The sequence below is a fragment of the Saccopteryx bilineata genome, chromosome 2 (genome assembly GCF_036850765.1).
Source record: "Saccopteryx bilineata isolate mSacBil1 chromosome 2, mSacBil1_pri_phased_curated, whole genome shotgun sequence".
NCBI lineage: Eukaryota > Metazoa > Chordata > Mammalia > Chiroptera > Emballonuridae > Saccopteryx > Saccopteryx bilineata.
In genome coordinates, this window is record NC_089491.1 from 144,765,179 (window position 1) to 144,788,814 (window position 23,636).

At 37.1% G+C, this 23,636-nt stretch overlaps 1 protein-coding gene across 4 annotated transcripts in view; it reads left to right on the forward strand.

The window, feature by feature from the left end:
• Positions 1–23,636, forward strand: part of CNTN1 (contactin 1) — a 388,569-nt gene that overhangs the window by 199,284 nt on the left and 165,649 nt on the right. For all 4 annotated transcript variants that reach the window (XM_066258119.1, XM_066258117.1, XM_066258121.1 and 1 more), the window contains 4 exons: positions 10,709–10,844; positions 12,181–12,213; positions 17,273–17,405; positions 21,912–22,084. In XM_066258119.1, the coding sequence (XP_066114216.1) occupies positions 10,784–10,844; positions 12,181–12,213; positions 17,273–17,405; positions 21,912–22,084 (400 nt within the window). In that variant the 5' untranslated portion in view covers positions 10,709–10,783. The remainder of the gene's footprint in view (positions 1–10,708; positions 10,845–12,180; positions 12,214–17,272; positions 17,406–21,911; positions 22,085–23,636) is intronic.

The following is a 23,636-nucleotide window of genomic DNA, read 5'->3' on the forward strand; positions in this document are numbered from 1 at the left end:
GCCCCTGAGGCCATTTATCCGGCCCCCCACCGCACTTCCGGAAGGGCCACCTCTTTCATTGGTGGTCAGTGAGAGGAGCACTGTATGTGGCAGCCCTCCAACGGTCTGAGGGACAGTGAACTGGCCCTCTGTGTAAAAAGTTTGGGGACCCCTGTTTTGATTTTTGAATAATCCATACTTTTGTTCTGTAATTTTATATAAATGGAGGGATGCATCCACTCTTGCCCTCTTGGAAATTTAATTAATATTTTAACAGATTTTAATAAAAGCTGATAAATCTCTTTTTACTGCCAAGACCACGTTATCACTATAAATCACATATCTCGATGCTATGCGGATAACAAGATGCAGAAGTTAGGGAGTATCCTGATATCTGTTCTTGTAATGAAGCTTTGAAAAGAGCCAGAGAATAGCACATTCATCAACTAAAGCACTTACGATTAAATAATGCAAAGATTTTTTTTGCAGAACAGTTTAGTAATAAAAATTCACTTATTACCAGTATAAGAAACCAAAAGTTCAGTGCATGGCATTTAAGGTCCCATAATTTGATGAAAGCTTTCTGTCCACTCGACTTTGTCAAATGCTGTGTGCTTGTAGGCCCAGGCCATGTTCATCTCATCAAGGTTCTTGGAACTGACCTTTACTTTCTTACTTTATGCTTCCTCTTTCACCACTTCCTCCTTCATGCATGGATCTGCCTGTGAATCAGACTGGTGATTTGCTTTAGCAATTGCTCAGTACATTTGTTCCACAGATGCTCACTGGAAACCTTTAGTGTGTAAGTCACGATGCTTGGCAACATGGGATATAGAAAAACGAATGAGACAATTTGCTGCTAAAGAGCTTATAATCAAGAAACTCCCTCACTGAATATATGTATTTGATTTACTAGTACTTATGCTGCTGCTTAAGAAATGTCTTGAGTTGGTAGATACTTCATACATATGTATGGAATAAGGAATGAATAATTAAAAATTACCATCCATCTGAACTGAGGATGGATTTCATTTTATACTCTTAAAAGAATCAAATCATTTTATATGATTTTATTTTATACTCTTAAAAGAAAACAAAACACATTTATTGGTCTTTGAACAACATGCAATACAAATTTATGTCTGATTAGATTGCACAAACATTCAATGATATCTTGTTATATGTGTTTCAAAAATAAATAACTTTTTAAATTGTTTTCATTGAATTGAAGTGCATTAACAATTAATTTTCTTATGCTGTTTCTAGGAATAAAGGGCTAAATTATTTGGGTGGGAATCACTCATCAGTTAACTATTAATACAATGGCGTGCTGTCATTGCACTCTCCCTGTAGGGTCATTGTATCAGTGCAATGACTCAGTCTTCCCTGCTATTTAAAACAATAGAATGTCAAGAGTTACATCATGCTCTTTCAGGAGCAATGTGTCTTCTGATTAGTATCTCTCTTAATCTGAACAGCAGCTAAAAGAAGTTACAAGATCATCACCTTCGTTCCTTTCTCGTAGGTGGGTCTCTTGTTGAAAAACAGTAAGAAATTCTGTGTACCTTTAGACTGGTGAGGTAGAATAAATACCTATTCTTATACCTGCAGGGCCAATAAATACTGTGGAGAAACCAGCAGCAGCTAATATCTGGGCTATTAGGGAGAATGACTTCGAGTGGAGAGTATCAATAATGACTTTCTACTAAACATGGCCACCTCCACAGAGGAATAGAACCATACAAAAGGGAGATTATGAACCAGGAAGTTTTTATAATACCCAGTATCAATTGAATTAGAATTTCAAAATCTAGTATCATCTCTTCCCAGGTGTTGTCTTTTTGTGTGTTGGGGTGGCCAAGGTAGGGAGGGGTAGCAAAAGATAAAGAATTTAAAAGGTCTACTTGCTAGCATGGGAATTTTTTCCTGCTGTCAAAGACTTATTAAATCCCGCTTTGGATTTATAGATATGATTCACAGGGAAGGTATCACAGAGCACATTCCTTTGTAGTGGCCCTGCTATCTCAAATCATTTTGAACTGCAGTAGGGCAACTAGAGAAGTTAAAAGCACATTCAGTCATGTCATTATAATCCAACAAGAAAGTCTCATTTAATAGTAGGAAACCTTCCAGGTATTAGTCAAAGCATTTTTATCAAAACACCTTGTTCCTTGTGATATGGTAAAGTAAATCAGATGTAGACACAGGCAATATGTAATCTCACTGAGACAAAATCCCACAACTAAGTGCAGTGCAGATGTAATTTTAAGAAGTAGGATATTAAGTGTTGCATATCTTCTGATCTTTAAAGTGCAATGGCTAAATATGTGGCCTATTTAATTCAGAACACCTTTGCATGCTCTCTGTGAGTGCTGAATATATCCCAATCTTTATTTAACACAGTTTACAGAATAGCTCTTGGACTTTAGTATGCCTATAAATTACCTGGGAAGCTTGATTAAAATACAGATTCTTGGGCTATTCCCCTAGAGACTAGTTATTTTTGGAAGTTGCTGAGACATCTATTGTAGTAACAAGCAACCAAATACTGTTAACGTAGGTGGCCCCGACACCGTATTTTTGGGAAACTGACTTCACATATTGAAAAGTGAAAATATGTTAATCACTGCAGTTACAAAATATTTTTTCTTTTAATCTAGAGCAAGAACAGATTGTATCTTTTTAAAATTAAATAACAAAAAAATATGTAGTATTTAAATCTGTCTGAAATAGAAGTGTTCAAACCCTGGCTCTAGTAGTAGCTGTGTGTCTTTGGGAAAGTCACATGATCCCCATAACTCAGTTTATCTCCAAAGGTCTCACAGAGTTTTGGCAGGATCAGATGAAATACTGTATAGATTAGTAATTTGTAGAAGTTTTGGCACACTTGCATATTATTGCTTACCTAAGGTTACCCTGTTACCCTCAAGTCTCCCATTCATCACCTGCTTCCATTTATTTCCTTTCATCCTGATCCTTTTATATGAATCATTGACAGCACAGTGATGATCAGTTCTATTCCATATTACCTTTTCCCAACTCCTACTAAAACTCCCCTGCAATGTTTTATTTTTCATTTTATATTCCTTCTGATATTTTGAGCAGCAGTTGTTGTTTTTTTTTTTTTTTTTTGTCAAAGCCAGCACTAGATTCTGGTGATGCAAAGTAGTATAAAATATGACTTTCCCCCCGAGCAATTAATTTATTCTTATTAATACACCTACAGGAAATGGTTTGATTAGAATCCTGCAAATACATATTTGGTTCTAAATCTTACATGACAAGAGCATCTCTGTCTTGTTCATTGACTGGAAAATTAATTCTTGGAATTGCAAATAGTCAAGAAATCATATTGCCTGATTTGTTCATTATAACTATCTCCATTTTCCATTAACATCTTTATTTTTGTATTTAATTGGGTAGGGTGGGCACCTTGTCAGTTCCTTAGAGGAAATAGTTTGGAGTCAGTATGATCTTTCCATATTTTCTCAAATTTCAAGAGATACTTAACCACACTATATATATACATACTCCCACATTCTGAAACAAAATAGATGTAGGGCTTTTTATTTATCTTTCACCTAAAAGTCATGGTTTCCTCAAAGAATCCCAATGAATAAGCATGACTGCATCAATTATAGTCTTGTGTGACACTATGGGCCTAAATTAGCCTATGAAAAGAAAGCATGTGCTATAAATATCACAAATGGGGCTCTACTATTTTTAAGTTTCTCTGTGTGCTGTTGTATCGTTTTAAAAATAAATGAATAATTAATTTAATCATAAATCCAATTATCTTAAAACGTGAGCTATCAGTTGTTTAGAAAGGGCAGGCTGTGCTATCAGCACTCAATTAATATGCACATCTTCAAAACACTTCTGATTTTATTTTCCCTCAGCAGTCTCCAAGTCATTAAATTTCACAGGCTGGTGATGTTATATTTATTGAAATTCTTTTTATTCATACTTCATAGACATTAAAGTAGAAAGCTCCTTCAGGGACTAAGCAGTTGAATCAAATTACACTCTACCTGCTAGTTGGACAGGACATGACTCTATTCTAGAACAGAAGGATACTATTTCTAATCGGGTTCCAAAAATTATTATTTTCCTTGGGTGTATGTATGGTTATTCCTTGGCTTAGAACAACACCTTCTTCAGAAGTTTTTACTGAAAATATTTGACCATAACAATAAGTTGAAAAAACATAAGTTGCAAAAAACATTGTTAATGACTACAGAAAAATTGTTAAAGCAAGACAATGATAACTTGATAAGAGAGGTTAAAGAAGTCCATATGAGGCTGGAGAATAAGACCATCTAAAGCAGGGGTCTCAAACTCAACTCAGCATGTGGGCCGCAGAGCAAGATCACAGCCATTCGGCGGGCCACACTAGGTCTACAAAAGGCAACTGTTACGCAACACTTTTCTCACTGCAGTTGAAAACAAAAAAAAAATCAGTACAACAAGCACAATCGTACATGCAGTTTACTCAGTGTCACAAAACGACCAGAAACTGTAGTTCGCATCACAACTGCTGTTAACTAAGCTAATATCTAGCTAGGATGCTAGAGAAATGAAAAATACAAGTAGACCCCTAGGCTTACTTAATTTTATCCAAAATATTTTGAACTTCGTGGATTAGTCTGCGGGCCGCACAAAATTGTTCGACGGGCCACAAGTTTGAGACCCCTGATCTAAAGTATGCATTATTTATTGAGAGGGAATTGTGTCACCTTGGTTTAAATTATGTTAATAAACTAAAAATTAACTGGAAAGATATAGTATTGATACAGAAGTGCTGAGTGTGCATAGTATCCCCTTTATGAAGGATTAGCATTTTAAAATTCAAAGCTAATTTTATTTCTGGAATTTTCATTTATTCCACCTTACTATTTTGACTTCTAGTATATACAAAAGGCTTTTACACTCATGCACCCATACAGCCATGTATTCATAACATATATGATTTTGTCCTCACATTAATTTTCTGAAAAAGAAACTTAATTTTCTGTTGCACAGACTGGGTGACTGACACCTCAGGAAAATGAAATGACTTGTGCAGCAGAGGCAAATTTTAGAGTGAGTCTGAGGATAAAATGTCCCCTACATTTACTATGCAGAGTAGGAGACATTGCTGTCTTTTCACCTAGACTAATATGTGCTTAACTGAAATAAGCATCCCCTAGTTTCTGGAAACAGAACTTTACAGCAAATGTTCTTCAGGACCCGAGCAGAGTGATGAGCACCATAAGTAAAATATTAGGTTAAATTTTTTTTTTAACTTTGCTTTCCATGAGCTATGTTGAGAATAGATCAGGATAGATTCCTACCTTCCCCAAAAACTTTTTTTTTCTTTCTAAAACAGAGATATGACCTTATATATATGATATATATTTTTTCCCTAAGATCTTGTTCTCTATCGATGTATATGATTATGTAATTATCAGTTCAGTTAAATATTAGTTTATTACTCTTGATGGAACATGCTTTCATGAAATAATAGTACAAAATATTTTGTAAAAATTGCCATGCTAAATGCTCACCAAGGTGAGCATTGTGAAGGACTTTTTCAGTAGTTTATTTGGGTTATCCCATGACAGAACAACAACAACAACAAAAGAACAGCTAGATGATTTCTGTCCAGCAGAAAAAAATGCATATCTAGATATGATTCAAATTTCTCAAAGGAGAACTCCAGCGTTGTCTAACATAAAGAAGGGAAAATGGGGAGGAAAACAAGTGTGGAAAGGAAGAAGAATGAAGGAAAAGTTGTGCCATACATGTTGCCATATCATATTTTTATTGTTTTCATGTATGAGTAAGAAATTTAATAAATGATGCTGGAGAAATGAAGTTGAATTCTCCTGAAAATTAATGTAGTGCCAATACACATCAGGGACACACCAGTCACTAGACACCAACCCGCCACTAGAGCTGTGGTGATTGGAGGAAGCAGCATCTCTAGTACCTGGTGTAAACCCTAGGCTGAGAGAAGGAGAAGCCACAAGGCTCTGCAGGCCCGAGAGGTCAGGGAGCTGGCAAGCACAGTGCAGCCACAAGGATGGGAATGCATCCCCGGGTGCTATTTAGGTCATTCTGATATTTTGGTTACTGAGAAGAAAAATGTCTTCTCTTATAACCGACACGTCATTGTCAACATTTTTCCTTCTTCTTCTTCTCCCTCTGCTACTCATTTGCCTCCAACAGTTTCAGGCCCTTGGAGGCTGGGGAGCTAGCTGTCAGGTACTAAATGAATGATGTGTCCTTAAGGGAGAAGTGCGAAGAGCAGTTGCTCTGCATGAGCAGGAATGGGTTCAGCCTCTCTCCTTCACTGCACTGCTCAGGGCATGTGATCAGGGAGTCACAAATGATGGGGTACCTGGTGACACAATAAAACAAATCACCAGCAGAAAACAAATTTGTGAACAATATGTCAAAGATGCTTTTATACCGTAAGAGCAAGAAACCCATTAAATGAAATAGATTATGTGCTGCCAGGGCTATGAGTCACTGTCCTATTTATTGAAATAGGAAATATTTTGGAGTGAACGAAACAATAGTGTGATATGACACAGAGAAGCTCCAAATAATATATATATATTTCTTTTTACTAAAGTATACATATTCAAATTGAAATACTTTAAACAATACTCAGTCAAGTACGTATTAAAATAGTTTAAAATATTGCTATTTAGAATATCATCTTCTAAAGTATGAAAGTGATAATCTCTAACAAAGACCAAAGCCCCAAGAACAGATGTTTCTTATCACCTATTGTCACCCCTCCATTCTGTTTTAGGTTTTTTTAAAAAATGTTATTTTCTTTTTTAAGATTTTATTTATTTATTTTAGAGAGAGGGGACAGAGAGAGGGGCTGAGAAAGAGAAAGTGGGAGAAGCAGAAAGCATCAACTCCCATATGTGCCTTGACCAGGCAAGCCCGGGGTTTCAAACCAGCAACCTCAATGTTCCAGGTCAACACTTTTACCCACTACACTACCGCAGGTCAGGCGTCCCCCCCTGTTCTTACTGTAAGGAATTAAAATTAAATTTCAGATTATTTATGGCAAGTGCTTGGGAACACTGTTATGGAATCCTACATTTATTCCTTCATTTCTTCAGTGAGGATACATCTGAGGACTTCTTTGCTCCCAGCAGGAGAGGCATAATTGATTAATAAGAAACATGTTCCTGGGCTCATAGACCTATGCCTGGTAGAATATAAGTTAATATATATTAAATACTTTCATAGTAAAACTTCTACATGTATTATCATGCAGCCCTTACAACAGTCTTATAGAATAGGCATTCCTTCTATATTTTGTACATAAGGCAAATTAGAATTAGATATAAGTAACTTGCCCAAAGTTGCAAGCTAAAGCATGGTTAAGCCAAACTTGGGAAGTGACCCAACTTACGTCCCCTGATCTCTTTTGACTATCCCATGCCACTAATTCCCACATTCGAGAAAGAAGTGTTCACTAATATTCTTGACCTAGAAAATTCTTCCATAATTTATTTTAATTTCTTGAAATCACTTTCTCTGTGTGGACACAGCTCATCTTCCTTTAGATCCACTCTCCTCCTTTTCCAGACTGCCTGTAAGGTTAGTACAATAAAAATATCAGAATCTTATTCATATAACTCAGCAAAATTAAAAATGTGAAGAATACTCTCACAATAATTTTATTTCTTTTTTGCTTTGGGGAATGCTGCTTTCTCTACGCTCAAAACTACAACAGTACCCCTCGCCTGTAAAATTGAATATATTTATTATTTAGAGTTATTATTTAGAATTATTTAGAGTTTTCAAATTGCAAGTTTATTAATTGGTAAATAACAATTATTTAAAATTTAATATGGCCACATTGAACTTCATATGCTTTTAATCTGCAAAATGTTTGCAAATATATTACCTAAATTAATCTTTACAAGAATAATTGTTTGATTTAACACAACCATTTTGGAAATAATTTATGTGTTTGCTTTTTCTACCTTCTTCCTCATTAAACAAACTTATTCTAATTAGTGTGCATAATTCAATGAAAAGAATTAGGAACTAACAGTCCAAAAAATAAATAAATGTACATTTTTTGAGGAAAACTTTAGAAGATATGAACAATGTATACAGGTTTCAATAATTTTCATTTAGGTTTCTATTTTAATACTAATGAAACAATGCATCATCAAAATAAAAAGCTAAAAATCCTTTCATAGATCATTACATTAATTTCTCTGCCTCCTGAAAAATAGTTCTTTACTTTTCACTTTTATTTACCTGTTATTTTCCTCTGATCAGCCCCATTTAATAAAAGAAATAAAATTAATTTAAAATTTAAAAGCCCAGACTTAATGTAATTTATACAGTGTATAGTTCTCACTTTCTCATATATGTCCAAGAGAAACAAATTGATCATAAATTAATTCTGGCATTTAAAAATTATGTGAATATATTTTCTCTTGCCAAGATATTTGAATTATATCCTATTGCTTATTTGACCAATTTTTCCTAAGGATTCAACTCAACTTCTTCTCAAAATAAATGACTTTTCACTTTAGAATAATACATACAACAAAAGAGAAAAATATGTTTGTCCTGGCTCATGTAGTACCTAAATATTTTAACCAGTCTCTGCAAATGCTATGATTACAGCAAATTGGGGTAGAATGGTGGGCTGGGGTAAATATGGTCTTAAAAATCTATCACAATTTTTTTTTAAGTAGATTTTTTTCTTTAACATGTCATTTCAAGTAATTAGTACCATTTCATTTTTGCGTTATAGGAGATATTTAAATATTATTATATACTGAACATTATAGCAGTAGGTATTTTCTTTTCAGAATTACTTTCATGCTTGCTCTTAACTTATATTTTTTTGTCCAACTCTATGCCATAAGATTTTTCTAGGCCATTATATATTCCTTGAAATCATGAATTAATATCTTTTCAAATTGATGCTCCCATTATGTCTTAATTGAAGAGGTCTCTTTTTAAGGCCCTGAAACAAGTTGCTCTCAACAAATTCTAGTCAGAAAAAGCAGTTGGGTTCTACTGCCACCAAATGACTTAAATTTAAGATTGTAGTACCTTCACCATCATGTCCGTCTATCATATACCTATGCGCACAGTGATGAATTTAACAATGTTTTTAATTAAAATGATGAACACACTTTCAAATTTAGTAGTATATAAATCCAAACAACCATCGCATTGAACTGAGTTACGTGCACGTCTTCCCATTGATCTGTGAACTTCTTAAGGGTAAACTAACTATGTCTTTCTTTTTGATTCCTTTATCTATGTGCTTGTTCACAGAGGTGAGTTTACTACAAAGATGATGGAGCTTAAGTTTGTTGTGGGGTTCCTCACTTACATAAGACTTGTTGGGTAAATGAGTTTGTAAAATTTGTAATTTTTTTTAGTTTGTCCACTTTTTTTTGTTAAAAAATGGCACTGGGCAGCCACTTGTGTGCTTGCCCTCAAAGCAGGGCAGTTGATTGCAAATTGCAGATTGTCCTGCTTGGGAGGGACCATTGTTTTGTTAATGTTTGCTGGTAGAGGGGTCTTTGTGGGCCCAGCCAGTTTTGCAGGGAGAGCAGAGGGAATGCAGAGTGCTGAAGAAGAAGCCAGTTTTGCAGAGAGAGAAGGGGGACAGATGGGGAGCCAGAGCTAAGGGGTTTTGGGAGCCCTACTAGGCTTGTAGGAGCCTTTGATTCCAGGAGGAACCGGAGAAATTTCTCCTGGTTGTAGAACCGGAGAATTGGTCAGGACTTTGGGAACCCTGAGTTAAAGGAAGTGTTTTCCCTGTGCATTGCTCATCAGCCAGTGTGAGACTTAAATAAAAGAATGGCCTACCATTTTTTGGCTCCACTATTTTGTTTTGTTTTTACCGTCTGCCCGAATCCAATGAGAACAGGCATGGCCACGACGGCGGCGGCCACTGGCCCTACAAGGCTATTCCAAGGTCCTGGGTGAAACCTCATCAGTGTAATGGTGGTCATAAGTTTTGGGGAAATTTATAAAAGCAAGATATTCTAATTATACTGCTGCATATTTTTTGTAGCTTAGGAAAATTATTAGTAATTTTTTTCTTGGTCTTAAAGATGGCTCTCCAACTTTTAATGATATGACTTCACAAATCTTAGATTCTCTCTTGCTGACATATGATGAGTAATTATTTACTTCTTGTGGAAAGAATAAATAAAAGAAAGAGAACAACTGTATTATTAATCAATATATTTTAACATTTAAAAATTAGCATTTCTGGCAAAAGTTTTTCACATGTCATCAACAAGTAATGCCAATGTGTAATGTCTCAGTTTGTGAAAGCTCTTATACAACAAATCTTTAATTGAATCCCCTTCAGATAAATTCAATTTTTCAATCCAAATGATGATATTTGAATGTTTACATCTGTGCAATTTGTAGAAAAGATAATATTACACTCAATTGTTAAACTGTTCGAAACTAAAACACACCAACTGATTGACTTGCTCATGGTCCTGCTGTGTCAGTACAAGGAAGCAGCTGAAGTCCCAACATGGAATCTACTTTCAGTGACAACATGGGACTTACAAGTGTATCTAAATAAATTAAAACAGTCTACAAAAAAGGAATAGAATATAAAATAAAATAAAGTTGATAGTGTTGTTGACCCCAAATGACATGTTTCCTTTTTTCTTTTCTTTTCTTCCCTTCCATTTTTCCTTTTCTTTTCTTGATGCAGGTGTTTAATATTATCCAACTGCCATAAAGCTAAAGTTTTTTTTGAAAACTGAACCTAACCTCTACTAAACACAAGATGAAAATGTGGCTGCTGGTTAGTCACCTTGTGATAATACCTTTTACAGTCTGTCTATCAGGTAAGAAATATCCTTTGCATATTCTCCATAAGTTATGTCAAAATAATCAATGTGTCTGTCCACTTCATTAAATCTGGTATAAAAAGTTGGAATTAATATTTTCTTTTGACAGTTGAGTCAGACAAATAAATTAATATATATAAAAGTTGACCCTATTTTTAAAATTTACATTCAATTAAAATTTCACAAGAGTTAGTCTGTGTAGTGGTGTACTGATAAGTGTTTATAATCTGGATCTCCAGGAGGGGGGAAATTCCTGGTGTGTAGCATTTGTCAGTTCCTGGGGGGGAGCCAATTTCAATTTGAAGTCATTTAATGTGATTTGGAAAAGATAGTTAATGCTTCACCACTGTATAGTAGTTTCACTATACAGAGACAATTGACTTTAATAACCTCGTTAGCATAAATGAAAGTAAAATGCAATAAAAATACTTAATACTTGGTTTTAAGCTTTTGTTACCTTTGTTCTTTATTTATTTATTTGTAAGTTAATATTTAATTTTTATTACTGGCTGGTCTGTTTTATGAAAAACAATTTTAAAATAATTTACAAAGATTAAGGAACATTAAGAATAACAAAGCAGTTTTAAGAATGCTGTACTTTTAGGATAAACAAATACTATATTTCTATCTTTCAAAGACAAGTGTGAAGGATTCAGAAATCTTTCCTATAAGGAGATTTACATAATATTTCTCTCAAAAGCAGTATATTTTTTAACAATCAGTTTTTTAATACTTTCATTTCAATTACCTTAACTCTGAGTACTTGTTGAGTTTAAGAAATAGAATTTATCACTTACTTATCAGTCACCATTTGATGCTTAATGATGAATTTATGGATATCTTATTGTCTCTTATTTATTATTAAGAAAATAAAAAATGCTATTTTATTTTAATTATTATGATGATGACTTAAGGATCCAAAAAAATAATTTCTTTAATATTTAAGTATTTTAATAACATTAATATAACCACAGAAATTATACACACACATATACATAATTATATGCATATATACATATATAATGCAAATATAATAATGAACATTTTTGTGGTAAGATTATTGTGGCTAAGACTTATTTTTGTGAATGAAATAGAACAAAAATAATTTTATTATATTAAATATTCCTGCTAATTTTGTTGACCATAAAGTTTAGCACTACAGCTATAAAATGCAAAGACAAATATCTGCAAAGATATGATGATACTATAACCTTAATAGTAAAGGCCTAATAATCTCATTCCATTAATTAGTATTTCAGTATTTGAGCAATGTTTAAAAAACCACAACTCAAAGAGCAGCTTTGGGATTAAGTTATTTTTTCTTTAATTTTAGAGTTTACGTGGCACAGAAGGTATGGTCATGGAGGTAAGTTGATGAAAGGGTAATTTTAAAAATAAGTTTCCTCAAGTGAACCATATTTCACCTCTGCTTTAAGTTACTAACTCTATAAACTTAAAGGCAAATGGTTAAATGTTAGATCACTTGGAAATTTTGTAAGATGGTTTATCTGGACTCATTAAGACATGTTTGAAAGCCAAAATTAATGAATGGATACAACACAACCGGTATCTTATTAAAGCAATGATTTTTAACTTTTTCCATCTTTTGGTACACATAAACTATTTACTAAAATTCTGGGGCACATCAAGAAATATACTTTTATCTGAACTCACAAAATAATACGTACAATTTTGATTCATTCTCTAAAAATTCTTGGGGAACACTGGTGTGCCCCCTGTGGCATGTGGTTGAAACTGCTGTCTTAGAGGTCTGCAGCAGATGCAAAATTTTCAGTACGACCCATTGAATTTCCTGTATTTTTGGTAACAATTCTATGCTACTAAATTTCAAAACAATATTTTAAATATTGTAAAAGCCTAAATTATTTTTGAATGGTCATTGCTTTGCTGTGAGAGAAATACGGGTAATGAACTGGGAACCTTAAGATTCAGTTTAATTAGGATCCAAGATGTTGCAAAATTTATTGTTTGTTACTATTCTTTTATTTTTTTATTTTTATTTTTATTTTTTTGTATTTTTCTGAAGCTGGAAACGGGGAGAGACAGTCAGACAGACTCCTGCATGCGCCTGACCGGGATCCACCCGGCACGCCCACCAGGGGTGATGCTCTGCCCACCAGGGGGCGATGCTCTGCCCCTCCGGGGTGTCACTCTGTCGCGACCAGAGCCACTCTAGTGCCTGGGGCAGAGGCCAAGGAGCCATCCCCAGCGCCCAGGCCATCTTTGCACCAATGGAGCCTTGGCTGCGGGAGGGGAAGAGAGAGACAGAGAGGAAGCAAATGGGCACTTCTCCTGTGTGCCCTGGCCGGGAATCAAACCCGGGACTTCTGCACGCCAGGCCGACGCTCTACCACTGAGCCAACCGGCCAGGGCCTTGTTTATTACTATTGACTGCAATTAGCAACTCTGTTTAGACTCTACTTCAACCACTGAACAATTCTAGCCAGAAATAGAAGTAGTATGACATAGTGGAAAAAAATAGTGCCTAGAGTAAGGCCATACTGGGTTTGCATTTTCAGTTTGGTAGTTACTCGCTATGTTAGCTTGTACAAGTTATTCATCTTCTATGAAACTCAGCATTCCAGTATATAAATATCACAGGATTCTTGTGAGTACTTAAAAACTAAAATGGAATATGACAATAGCTTCTAGCACAGTGACTGCATAATAGGTGCTCAATAAACATAATAAAATGGGTAACTTATACAGTCATTGCTTAGTGATAGGAGAATGAATACCCAGGAGGACTCATTGGATAACCTCTGCTACAGCCTACATGATATAGCTGGGATGTTCACGCCAGAGTGAGCTGGGGAACTTCCACTGTGTATGGCTATAAGGATCAAGCAAAAGGAAAGACTTCGCTTAAATTCCACCAAAGCTATTTTTGTTTCTACCTCGTGAGTTGGAAATCACTACCAGTATCCTATATGAAGATCAGTCAGCAATGTTACCTGACTTAAAGAACCTTAGCATATGATAGGGAATAAGAAAATTTAAGAAATAAGTTGTAAGAAAAGCATAATAAGTACTTTAAGTAACTACAGTGGTACCTTAAGACACGAATTTAATTCATTCTGTAACCAAGGTCGTAAGTCTAGTCAACTCGTACATCAAACTGCCACTAATGGACCTGTGAGCCAATGTGCCAACTAGCGGCAGCTTCCCAAATCACGACTTGTATCTCGGAATTTCACTCGGATCTCAAGTGAAAATACGGACCGAGTCGCAGCTCATGTCTTAAAAAATTAATATGTTGGTCTGTTCGTATCTCAAGGTACCACTGTATTTTGAGTTAATTAAGGAATATTTAATAATGGTGGTAGTAGGTAAGCATTTCAAATGTTAGAAGTGGAGCTAACCTGAGCAGAAGTGGCATAAATAAAAGTACAGAGGTGGGTAAATATGCCTGTATGAGGTCAGCATTTTAAAGAACACTTATGCCTGACCTGTGGAGGCGCAGTGGATAAAGCATCATCCTGGAACGCTGAGTTCGCTGGTTCAAAGCCCTGGGCTTGCCGGGTCAATGAACATATGAGAGTTGTAATCTAATGAGACATATTTTATTATTATCCCCATTTTACAGAGGGTAATATTAAGGCTTTGAGAGGCACTGTTAAACACTTACTAAGGCAAGATTTAAATGGTAAATTAAGGAAAACTGGAGCAAAGCTCTCATCCTCAAGGTTGATGTTAGAGCAGACAAAATGTCTCTATGACATTTTCCTTAAACTCTCTTAAAAATAAAGTGGAGAAATGAACCGTAGTTTTGACCTAGCAAAGATATTACAGTGACCCCATGTAAGAATATTCCTGCTTTCTAGCTGTACATTAATTCTTTTGGACATAGAACTCTTAGCTATGTTCTGTAAATGCTGCCACATTGATGGCACAGAGTGAGTCTCATCTCCTCATCTGGCTGTGAGGTATCACTTTTCGTGTCTAGAGAGGGTGTACTGTGAGTACTGTAAGTGGAAATAGGGTTCTTCCGTGCAGTCACAAGTAAAGCATTTCAAGGCCCATGCATAAGAGGATGAGGTGTAGTGATAAGTGGTAAGAATTATTGGAGCAAAAACAAAAGATGCCCCTATGTGCCTAGTGTTTCATCCATGATCAGATGGCCCAGCTTTTTCTCACTGTGAAATAAGTTCCATCTCTGGGGCTAGAAGCCAGCACTTGCCCTCACTAGCCCCAGAGGACCAGGACCAAGAGGTGCAGCACTTCCCTGCGTCTCATTTCCCCATCTGCACATTCACTGCCAAGGCTGTACATGGACCGTGACCCATGCGGCACTTGGACCCCTGCTTGTGTTCATGTGGCTGCTACAGAGAGAGCATGTGAAAGAGCAAACCTTGGGCTTTTGTTAAGCTTTGATCTCATCATCTTGGGCTTGGGAAAGAACATGTATTCTTTCAAACTAACCAATCACTTTCCTGGCTCTTTGCAGGCTGTGCTGGGCCCTACTCTTATCCAATCCCTTTCCTGGACCTTTTGGGGTTCTGTATTCCTTAACTAATCTGATCCTCTCCCCAGTGTAGACAGCTCCCCTCTGTGGTCACCATCTTAGCTTCTACTGCACATGTCACACAACCCTCCCGGCACCACCCCTATTGTGTTGTCTAGAAGAACAGGCTGATTATCCCCTGGGGACATGGAAAGCTGGCCCTTCCTCCCTACTGCAGATTAGTGCCCATTTGGCAAAGGATGTGACCGTCTTCTGGGGTATCTGAAGCTGTAACTTCCAGACTTAATCAGTTTCACTTCAGTCAGTTATGTTCCCTTCTTTTTTGTTGATATCTAACTAGCTATCTATGCTAACACCAGGAATAACTTTCTCAACATGTATATTTCTGTGATGGATTTTAAACCAGTTGCCATATTCATGTAATTTTTTTTTTCTTTTTCTGAAGTTGGAAACGGGGAGGCAGTCAGACAGACTCCTGCATGCACCTGACTGGGATCCACCCGGCACGCCCACCAGGGGGCGATGTTCTGCCTATCTTGGGGCGTCGCTCTGCCGCAATCAGAGCCATTCTAGAGCCTGAGGCAGAGGCCACAGAGCCATTCCCAGCGCCCGGGCAAACTTTGCTCCAATGGAACCTTGGCTGCAGGAGGGGAAGAGAGAGAGAGGAAGGAGAGAGGGAGGGGTGGAGAAGCAGATGGGCGCTTCTCCTGTGTGCCCTGGCCGGGAATCGAACCCAGGACTCCAGCACGCCAAGCCAACGCTCTACCACTGAGCCAACTTGGCCAGGGCCCCTTATTCATGTAAATTTATTGATTGTTTTAAATGTTGCTAAGTACCAGAGCTGGTCACATGTTTAGGGAAAAAAATGGCCCAGGAAAAGAACTAATTTCCCCAGAGGATCTAGAAATCCATTCATTTTGCTGTTCAAAACTTGTTGAGCACCTATCTTCTTGCAAACTGCTAGAACAGCTAGTTAAGAAGAGTATTATACCAAAATTACAGAGATAGCCACCTGTCCCCAAACATTTACAATTTAATGAAATACAAAATTACATTAAGAATTACACAACAGCCTGACCAGGTGGTGGCACAGTGGATAAAATGTCGGACTGAATCGTGGAGGACCCAGGTTCGAAACCCTGAGGTCGCCAGCTTGAGCGTGGGCTCACCAGCTTGAGTACGGGTCACTGACTTGAGCCCAAAGGTCCCTGGCTTGAAGTCCAAGGTCACTGATTTGAACCAGGGTCACTGGCTTGAACAAGGGATTCACTGGCTCTGCTATAGCCCCTGGTCAAGGCACATATGAGAAAGCAATCAATGAACATCTAAGGTGCTGCAACAAAGAATTGATGCTTCTCATCTCTCTCCCTTCCTGTCTGTCCCTATCTGTCTATCTGTCTCTCTCTCTCTGATTCTCTTTGTCTCTGTTGAAAAAAAAAATTACACAATAGTTGTGTTAAAATCATAAACTGGATAGAGAGTTATGAAAACACATTATGATGACCTACTGAAGCTAGGATGGGTAAGATATGGCTTCTTGAAGGACCAAACTCTATGACTAAGTCACAAAGGATTGTACAAATATTGATAGGTGGAGAAAGTGAGATGGTGGTTCCAGAAAGAAGAAAATCATGTGCAAAGGCTCAGAGTCATGCAAACGTGACTTGACTGAAGAGCTGTCTGTAGTTAAGCATGGCAACAGAGTGCTTTGGGAGAAATGGCGAGAGATGGGCAGAAAGAATTTTAGAGATGGGCAAAACACTTTTTTGAATAAAATTCTATATGTTTTCCTTAGGATTATAGCAGCAAAATCTTTAGTTTGAATAAAAATGGATATTCTGTGTTTCTGACATTATTTTCTAAAAATTCTTTTTAATGCTTCTAATTTTTTTTGATTTATAAACCAGCACAGTGTAAAATAGTTTTGTTTTTCTTATAGTTTCTGAAGAAGACAAAGGATTTGGACCAATTTTTGAAGAGCAACCAATTAATACCATTTATCCCGAGGAGTCACCAGAAGGAAAAGTTTCACTGAACTGTAGGGCACGAGCAAGCCCATTCCCAGTGTACAAGTAAATGTACTTCACTTCCTTTTTCAGAATGGAGAGGTGAACTAAAGATTACAGATCAGTACCTATGACCCTGTACTGACAAGAAAGCCATAATATCAGGCTTTCTACAAAGTCCAGGGACATTAACAAAAATATTGCCATACTAGTTAGTTTTAAAAGCTGTTTAAGGCCCAGAGGGTAATTTTCTTAAATATATGCAAATAATTTCCTATTTCCTGCAAAGATAATGCCAGTGCCATTTGAAATTATCAATTTAAAAATTGTGTGATAGAGATCATGCTACACATGCAAAAGGTATCTGGAGATCAGACACGTTTGAGGACAGATGTAATACATACAAGAGGACATTCTTGTATGTATTAGCCTGGGTAATATACCTCCAGATGGTGGGTCATATTCCTATATTAACCACAATTTAAAGTGTTCGCATAAATAATTCTAGAAGCAACACTGTTTTCAATTGTCTCAAATCCATATTTCAGACAACACAGCAAATTTATTAAATGTCTCCACCTACTGGAAAATCAATATAAACATTTCTTTCTGTTTTTCTGGTGTACCTATTAATATTAATAATATCAAAGATAACTTTTTAAAAAGTAACAGTGGGTTTTACTGTTTCACAGGGCTCAGAAACATATACTTACAGTTTCTAGTCTAACGCAAAGGGTAAGATTCAAAAATTAGCCAAATGCCTATAGATTTGAATTTCCCCTATGAAATGGTTCCGTGAAGACAAAGCAAGGGGCTGATAGAGAGATCGGGCTCTTGTATGTTAATGTCACCTCACTCAGCTGAAGGTTGTCATTCAACAAGGTTAATTTTAATAGTATACTTTTTTCTGGGTATAAAAATGACTTTCTATTGTTATAAAAAGTTGTTATCAAAGAGAATACTACTTTCCCCCAGTTAATTCTAATTGAACTCACTTTATCTTGCCTCTGGCTATAATCACAAAGCTATTCTTAAAACAAAATATGAATTTAGGAACAACATCACTATCCTTTTGAAGTTTTTTTTTTTTTTTTTGTATTTTTCTGAAGCTGGAAACAGGGAGGCAGTCAGACAGACTCCCGCATGCGCCCGACCAGGATCCACCTGGCACGCCCACCAGGGGGCGATGCTCTGCCCATCCCGGTCGTTGCTCTGTGCGACCAGAGACACTCTAGCGCCTGGGGCAGAGGCCGAGGAGCCATCCCCAACGCCCGGGCCATCTTTGCTCCAATGGAGCTTCGGCTGCGGGAGGGGAAGTGAGAGACAGAGAGGAAGTAGAGGGGGAGGGGTGGAGAAGCAGACGGGTGCCTCTCCTGTGTTCCCTGGCCGGGAATCAAACCTGGGACTTCCGCACGCCAGGCCGATGCTCTACCACTGAGCCAACCGGCCAGGGCCTGAAGTTATTTTTATTGTTTCAATTTCATGCAAGGGAGTGCAAGGTAAGTAGATATTTTATAAATTATAAACAAATTTGTTTTGAATATATTTGATTGGTTAGACTTAATTTCTTCCATTAAGCCATACATAATAGGAGTTTATGAACATGGAAAAGTATAACCAATAGGGGCTTCAGAAGAGATCTAATCTAAGCACATCCTTTTATAGGAGAGGAAGCTGAGCCCTGAATCAGTAAACTGACTTTCTTCAGAGTGAGAGAATCACATACCCAGGATGGAAACACAGGTTTTAAGACTTCAGAGAAACATGTGATTTTTTAGTATGCATCTTTCTAGATAGGTTGATAGCGTCTCAAAAGCTATTTTTGTAGTGCTTATTCTGTGACAGTCTGTCCTTGACATTTGTACATGGAACCTTGACCAATCAGCCTCCAGGCTGAAAAGGAAGCAGCAAAACAGAAGAGCTGTTACAAACAGGATTCTAGAAACATGTGCTTCTCCTTGTCACCCCCACTGCTACCCCTTAATACACAGAGGCAGTTAGATGCTAAACTGTATAACTACAATCTTATACATGTGGATTAGCAACTCCAATACTCCCCCTCCCTCCAGGTTCATTAAGTGTCCTTAGCAAAATTTAAAAAATAAAAGAGAAGCAAAACTTTGCTTGGCAAATAGATCTCTATGCAGGTCGTACAGCACGGAAGGGGTGAGGGTGAGTGTGGCTGACTCTCCACACATTTATGGAGAGAGCTAGAAGGGAGAAGTAGATGTTTAATTTTGGTATGAAGGTGTTTGCCTTTATAAGAAAAAAATAGCTAAGGATTCAATTTGTCTGACGGAAAAGAACACTTGATGTTTTAAAAATTTACTTAATATTCAGGGCAAGCCATATTAACCTTGGTACTCATGCAATTTGTCATTCACATAGTAGTTTTATATTCATAGCATGTTCTGTGATACTTTGTTATTCATGGAAACATTCTGAAAGGTACAGCAGGAAACTTTACCTCCCACTTATCAGCCTAAAGCAGGGGTAGTCAACCTTTTTATACCTACTGCCCACTTTTGTATCTCTGTTAGTAGTAAAGTTTTCTAATTGCCCACAGTTTCCACAGTAATGGTGATTTATAAAGTAAGGAAGTAACTTTACTTTATAAAATTTATAAAGCAGAGTTACAGCAAATTAAAGCATATAATAATAATTACTTACCAAGTACTTTATGTTGGATTTTCACTAAGTTTGGCAGAATAAATCATTATAAAACAACTTACTATAGTTAAATCTATCTTTTTATTTATACTTTGGTTGCTCCATGACCGCCCACCATGAAAGCTGGAACGCCCACTAGTGGGCGGTAGGGACCAGGTTGACTACCACTGACCTAAAGGCTTTTGTTACCTTTTCTTGTCCTCCCCACGTTAACAAAGACCCCAATAAGATTGCATTTAGTGCTGTGTGAAAGAGATTACAACAATGTCATAGATGTTACTGAAAAGTAAATCAACCAGTGAATTTACCTAAACACAGCAAAACACAATCATATGACATCAAAGGCAGATTCAGATCCACTGGGAGGAAGTTGAGGCAATAAACAAATATTTTAGTTAACATATTTGGGAGAAAAAAACCCAAACATAACAACTGGAACTGCTGAACAGGAAAACCCATTGCCTTGGCAAATGCTAAGCAACTTAGCATTTAGTTAGTGGATGGTTCAAACAGAGACAATATTGCCATCAATTGGGATGGGGGCGGGGAGAATTTCACTGGGGTGGAATTTGATAGGTTTTTCAAAATGCAAAGCAAGGTTTTCCGCATTTGCTTTGAAATCACTTCCTACCTTGTAAAAATATTTAAATTGTTCCAAATGTTTGATTTATTAAGAGATAGTCTAAAATCATTAGGACTTTTTGGCAAGATTCTGACCCTATTCAGAAATGTGCCAAGCCATAAACACTGCCACCACAGAACACTATTTGACCATAGATAGCTCTTGCCTTATGACCTTGTGTAATACATGAAATCTTAAGGATCAACCTTGATACAGAATGATTATAAAATTATGCAGGTGGTTAGCTTAATTCTTTTTTTTTTTTTTTTTACAGAAACAGAGAGAGAGCCAGAGAAAGGGATAGATAGGACAGACAGACAGGAACGGAGAGAGATGAGAAGCATCAATCATCAGTTTTTTGTTGCAACACCTTAGTTGTTCATTGATTGCTTTCTCATATGTGCCTTGACTGTGGGCCTTCAGCAGACTGAGTGACCCCTTGCTCAAGCCAGCGACCTTGGGTCCAAGCTGGTGAGCTTTGCTCAAACTAGATGAGCCCACATTCAAGCTGGCGACCTCGAGGTTTCGAACCTGGGTCCTCGGCATCCTAGTCCAACACTCTATCCACTGCATCACCACCCAGTCAGGCAGTCAGCTTAATTGAAGTACTTTCCACGTGCATTTTAAAAATCATCTCTCCATGACAGTTGGATTCCTGTTTCTAGTAAATTTACTTATAATGTAATCTTCATAAACATATCTGTAATATTGTATTTGTGACTTGGAAACCAAAACTCAATTGACTTTATCATTTTCAAATTGTGTGGTTGACCTCTATGGTCAGAATATGACATTTATTGAGAAAACCCTGATTTCATTCAGTTTCTTTTATTGAGAAATTACTTTGAAATTGAAATAAATATAGATATATTGTTTTATATTTTATTTCGGTTAGAGTAATGCTTTTGATATTTTAGATACCGTTCCTATGTATGCAAGAATCAAACGAGTGCATAGATGGGTATCATTTATAAACCATATATATCAGCTAAGAAACCAATTTATCTAGAAAATTCAATAAAATATTTGTCTTTGGGATGCTTCATAAAAAAAGAGGAAATATTTCATGCACTTGAATGTTTACCTTTCTGTGCCTGAGTGAAATTATAAATCATGAGCCCAGAATGTGCAATTATAGGATGTGAAGAAATACCACACCGAGTCATTTATTTAATCACCTGAGTGCACAGTGAGCTCTCCCTATATTATTTTAGAATAACAATAGCCAAGTACAAAGGCCACTGTGACCTTTGAGTGACATTTACTTCTTTTTCTTATAGATGGAGAATGAATAATGGGGATATTGATCTGACAAGTGATCGGTACAGTATGGTTGGAGGAAACCTTGTTATCAACAACCCTGACAAACAGAAAGATGCTGGAGTATATTATTGTTTAGCTTCAAATAACTATGGGATGGTCAGAAGCATGGAAGCAACCCTGAGCTTTGGATGTAAGTACTTGTACCTTTGAAAAGCGCAAGTATGTTTAGGTGAAATGAAACTTAGATGTCATCATAGGAGCTCAGCAAGAAAAGAAATAAGAAGGAAGGGAAAGGGAGGGAAAGTCTCCTAGAGGAAGTGGGTCTTACTTGATTCGTAGACCTTCATTATGTTAAGAAGTAAACATTTTGGCCCTGGCCGGTTGGCTCAGTGGTAGAGCCTCGGCCTAGCGTGCGGAGGACCCGGGTTCGATTCCCGGCCAGGGCACACAGGAGAAGCGCTCATTTGCTTCTCCACCCCTCCGCCGCGCTTTCCTCTCTGTCTCTCTCTTCCCCTCCCGCAGCCAAGGCTCCATTGGAGCAAAGATGGCCCAGGTGCTGGGGATGGCTCTGTGGCCTCTGCCTCAGGCGCTAGAGTGGCTCTGGTCGCAACATGGCGATGCCCAGGATGGGCAGAGCATCGCCCCCTGGTGGGCAGAGCATCGCCCCTGGTGGGCATGCCGGGTGGATCCCGGTCGGGCACATGCGGGAGTCTGTCTGACTGTCTCTCCCTGTTTCCAGCTTCAGAAAAATGAAAAAGAAAAAAAAAAAAAAAAAAAAAGAAGTAAACATTTTAGGAGAACAAAGCATTATGAGAGGTATTATAAGTACAATTGAAATAGTGAAAGATAACGTTGGAAAAGAAACTAAGGATATGTCTTGAAAGATCTTGAAAAAGTTTCTAAAAATTAGCATCAATGGAAATGTATTCTCAGTGTGGTTGATATCACTCTGAAGGGAGTGAAAGTTGGTTCTTCGGGGGACAAAACATCTTATATATTACGGCATAATGGTTTGTGGCTCTCCAAAATGCAACCCCACCTGACAAAAATCTCACCCCTTAGTATGTAACATCTTTTACTGAGAATGAATTTATAATTTAATTAAATCATTTATTTTAAGTTTAAATTAAATAAAATGTTTCCTTTTGGGGGCAACTATAAAAATATTTTGAGAAACACTGTGCAAAACTGAAAGTTAGAAGTTGTTCTGAAGGAATATTGTGCATCAAGAGAGGAGCTAGACTGGATGTTCTGCAGTGTGGGATTTTATAAGTCAGACTTTTATAAGTCTTTTGCAAAATTGATTATAGGATGAAAATGATGTTTTAAGAGGACCCATGTGGTAGCGATTACCAGGAGGCAGGGAAACTGGGTCAGGAAGCACACTCAGAGTAAATCGGTGTGACTGTGATTAATAAACAGTCCTTGAAGAAATAATGAACCAATTGCATTGTGCTGAGGGAAAGAAGACCTTAACTAAGTATATATATTTTTGAAGAAGTCTAGTCAAAGGGCAGAAACATTTGTTCTCCTTAAAAATGGGATGGGAGCAAATACAACCAATTTCAAGGGTGGTTGGAAGTATATATTATATATGGTTGCTTCACATGCAGAGGTTATGGGAGCATAAGTTACCCACATTGAAATGTCAGCTGAGTGTTTGAGGACAGAAATGCCATTCAGTAAGGCATCAGGATTAGAAATGTAGATGCTAAGTGTTCTCTGGAGGAAAAAAATAACAG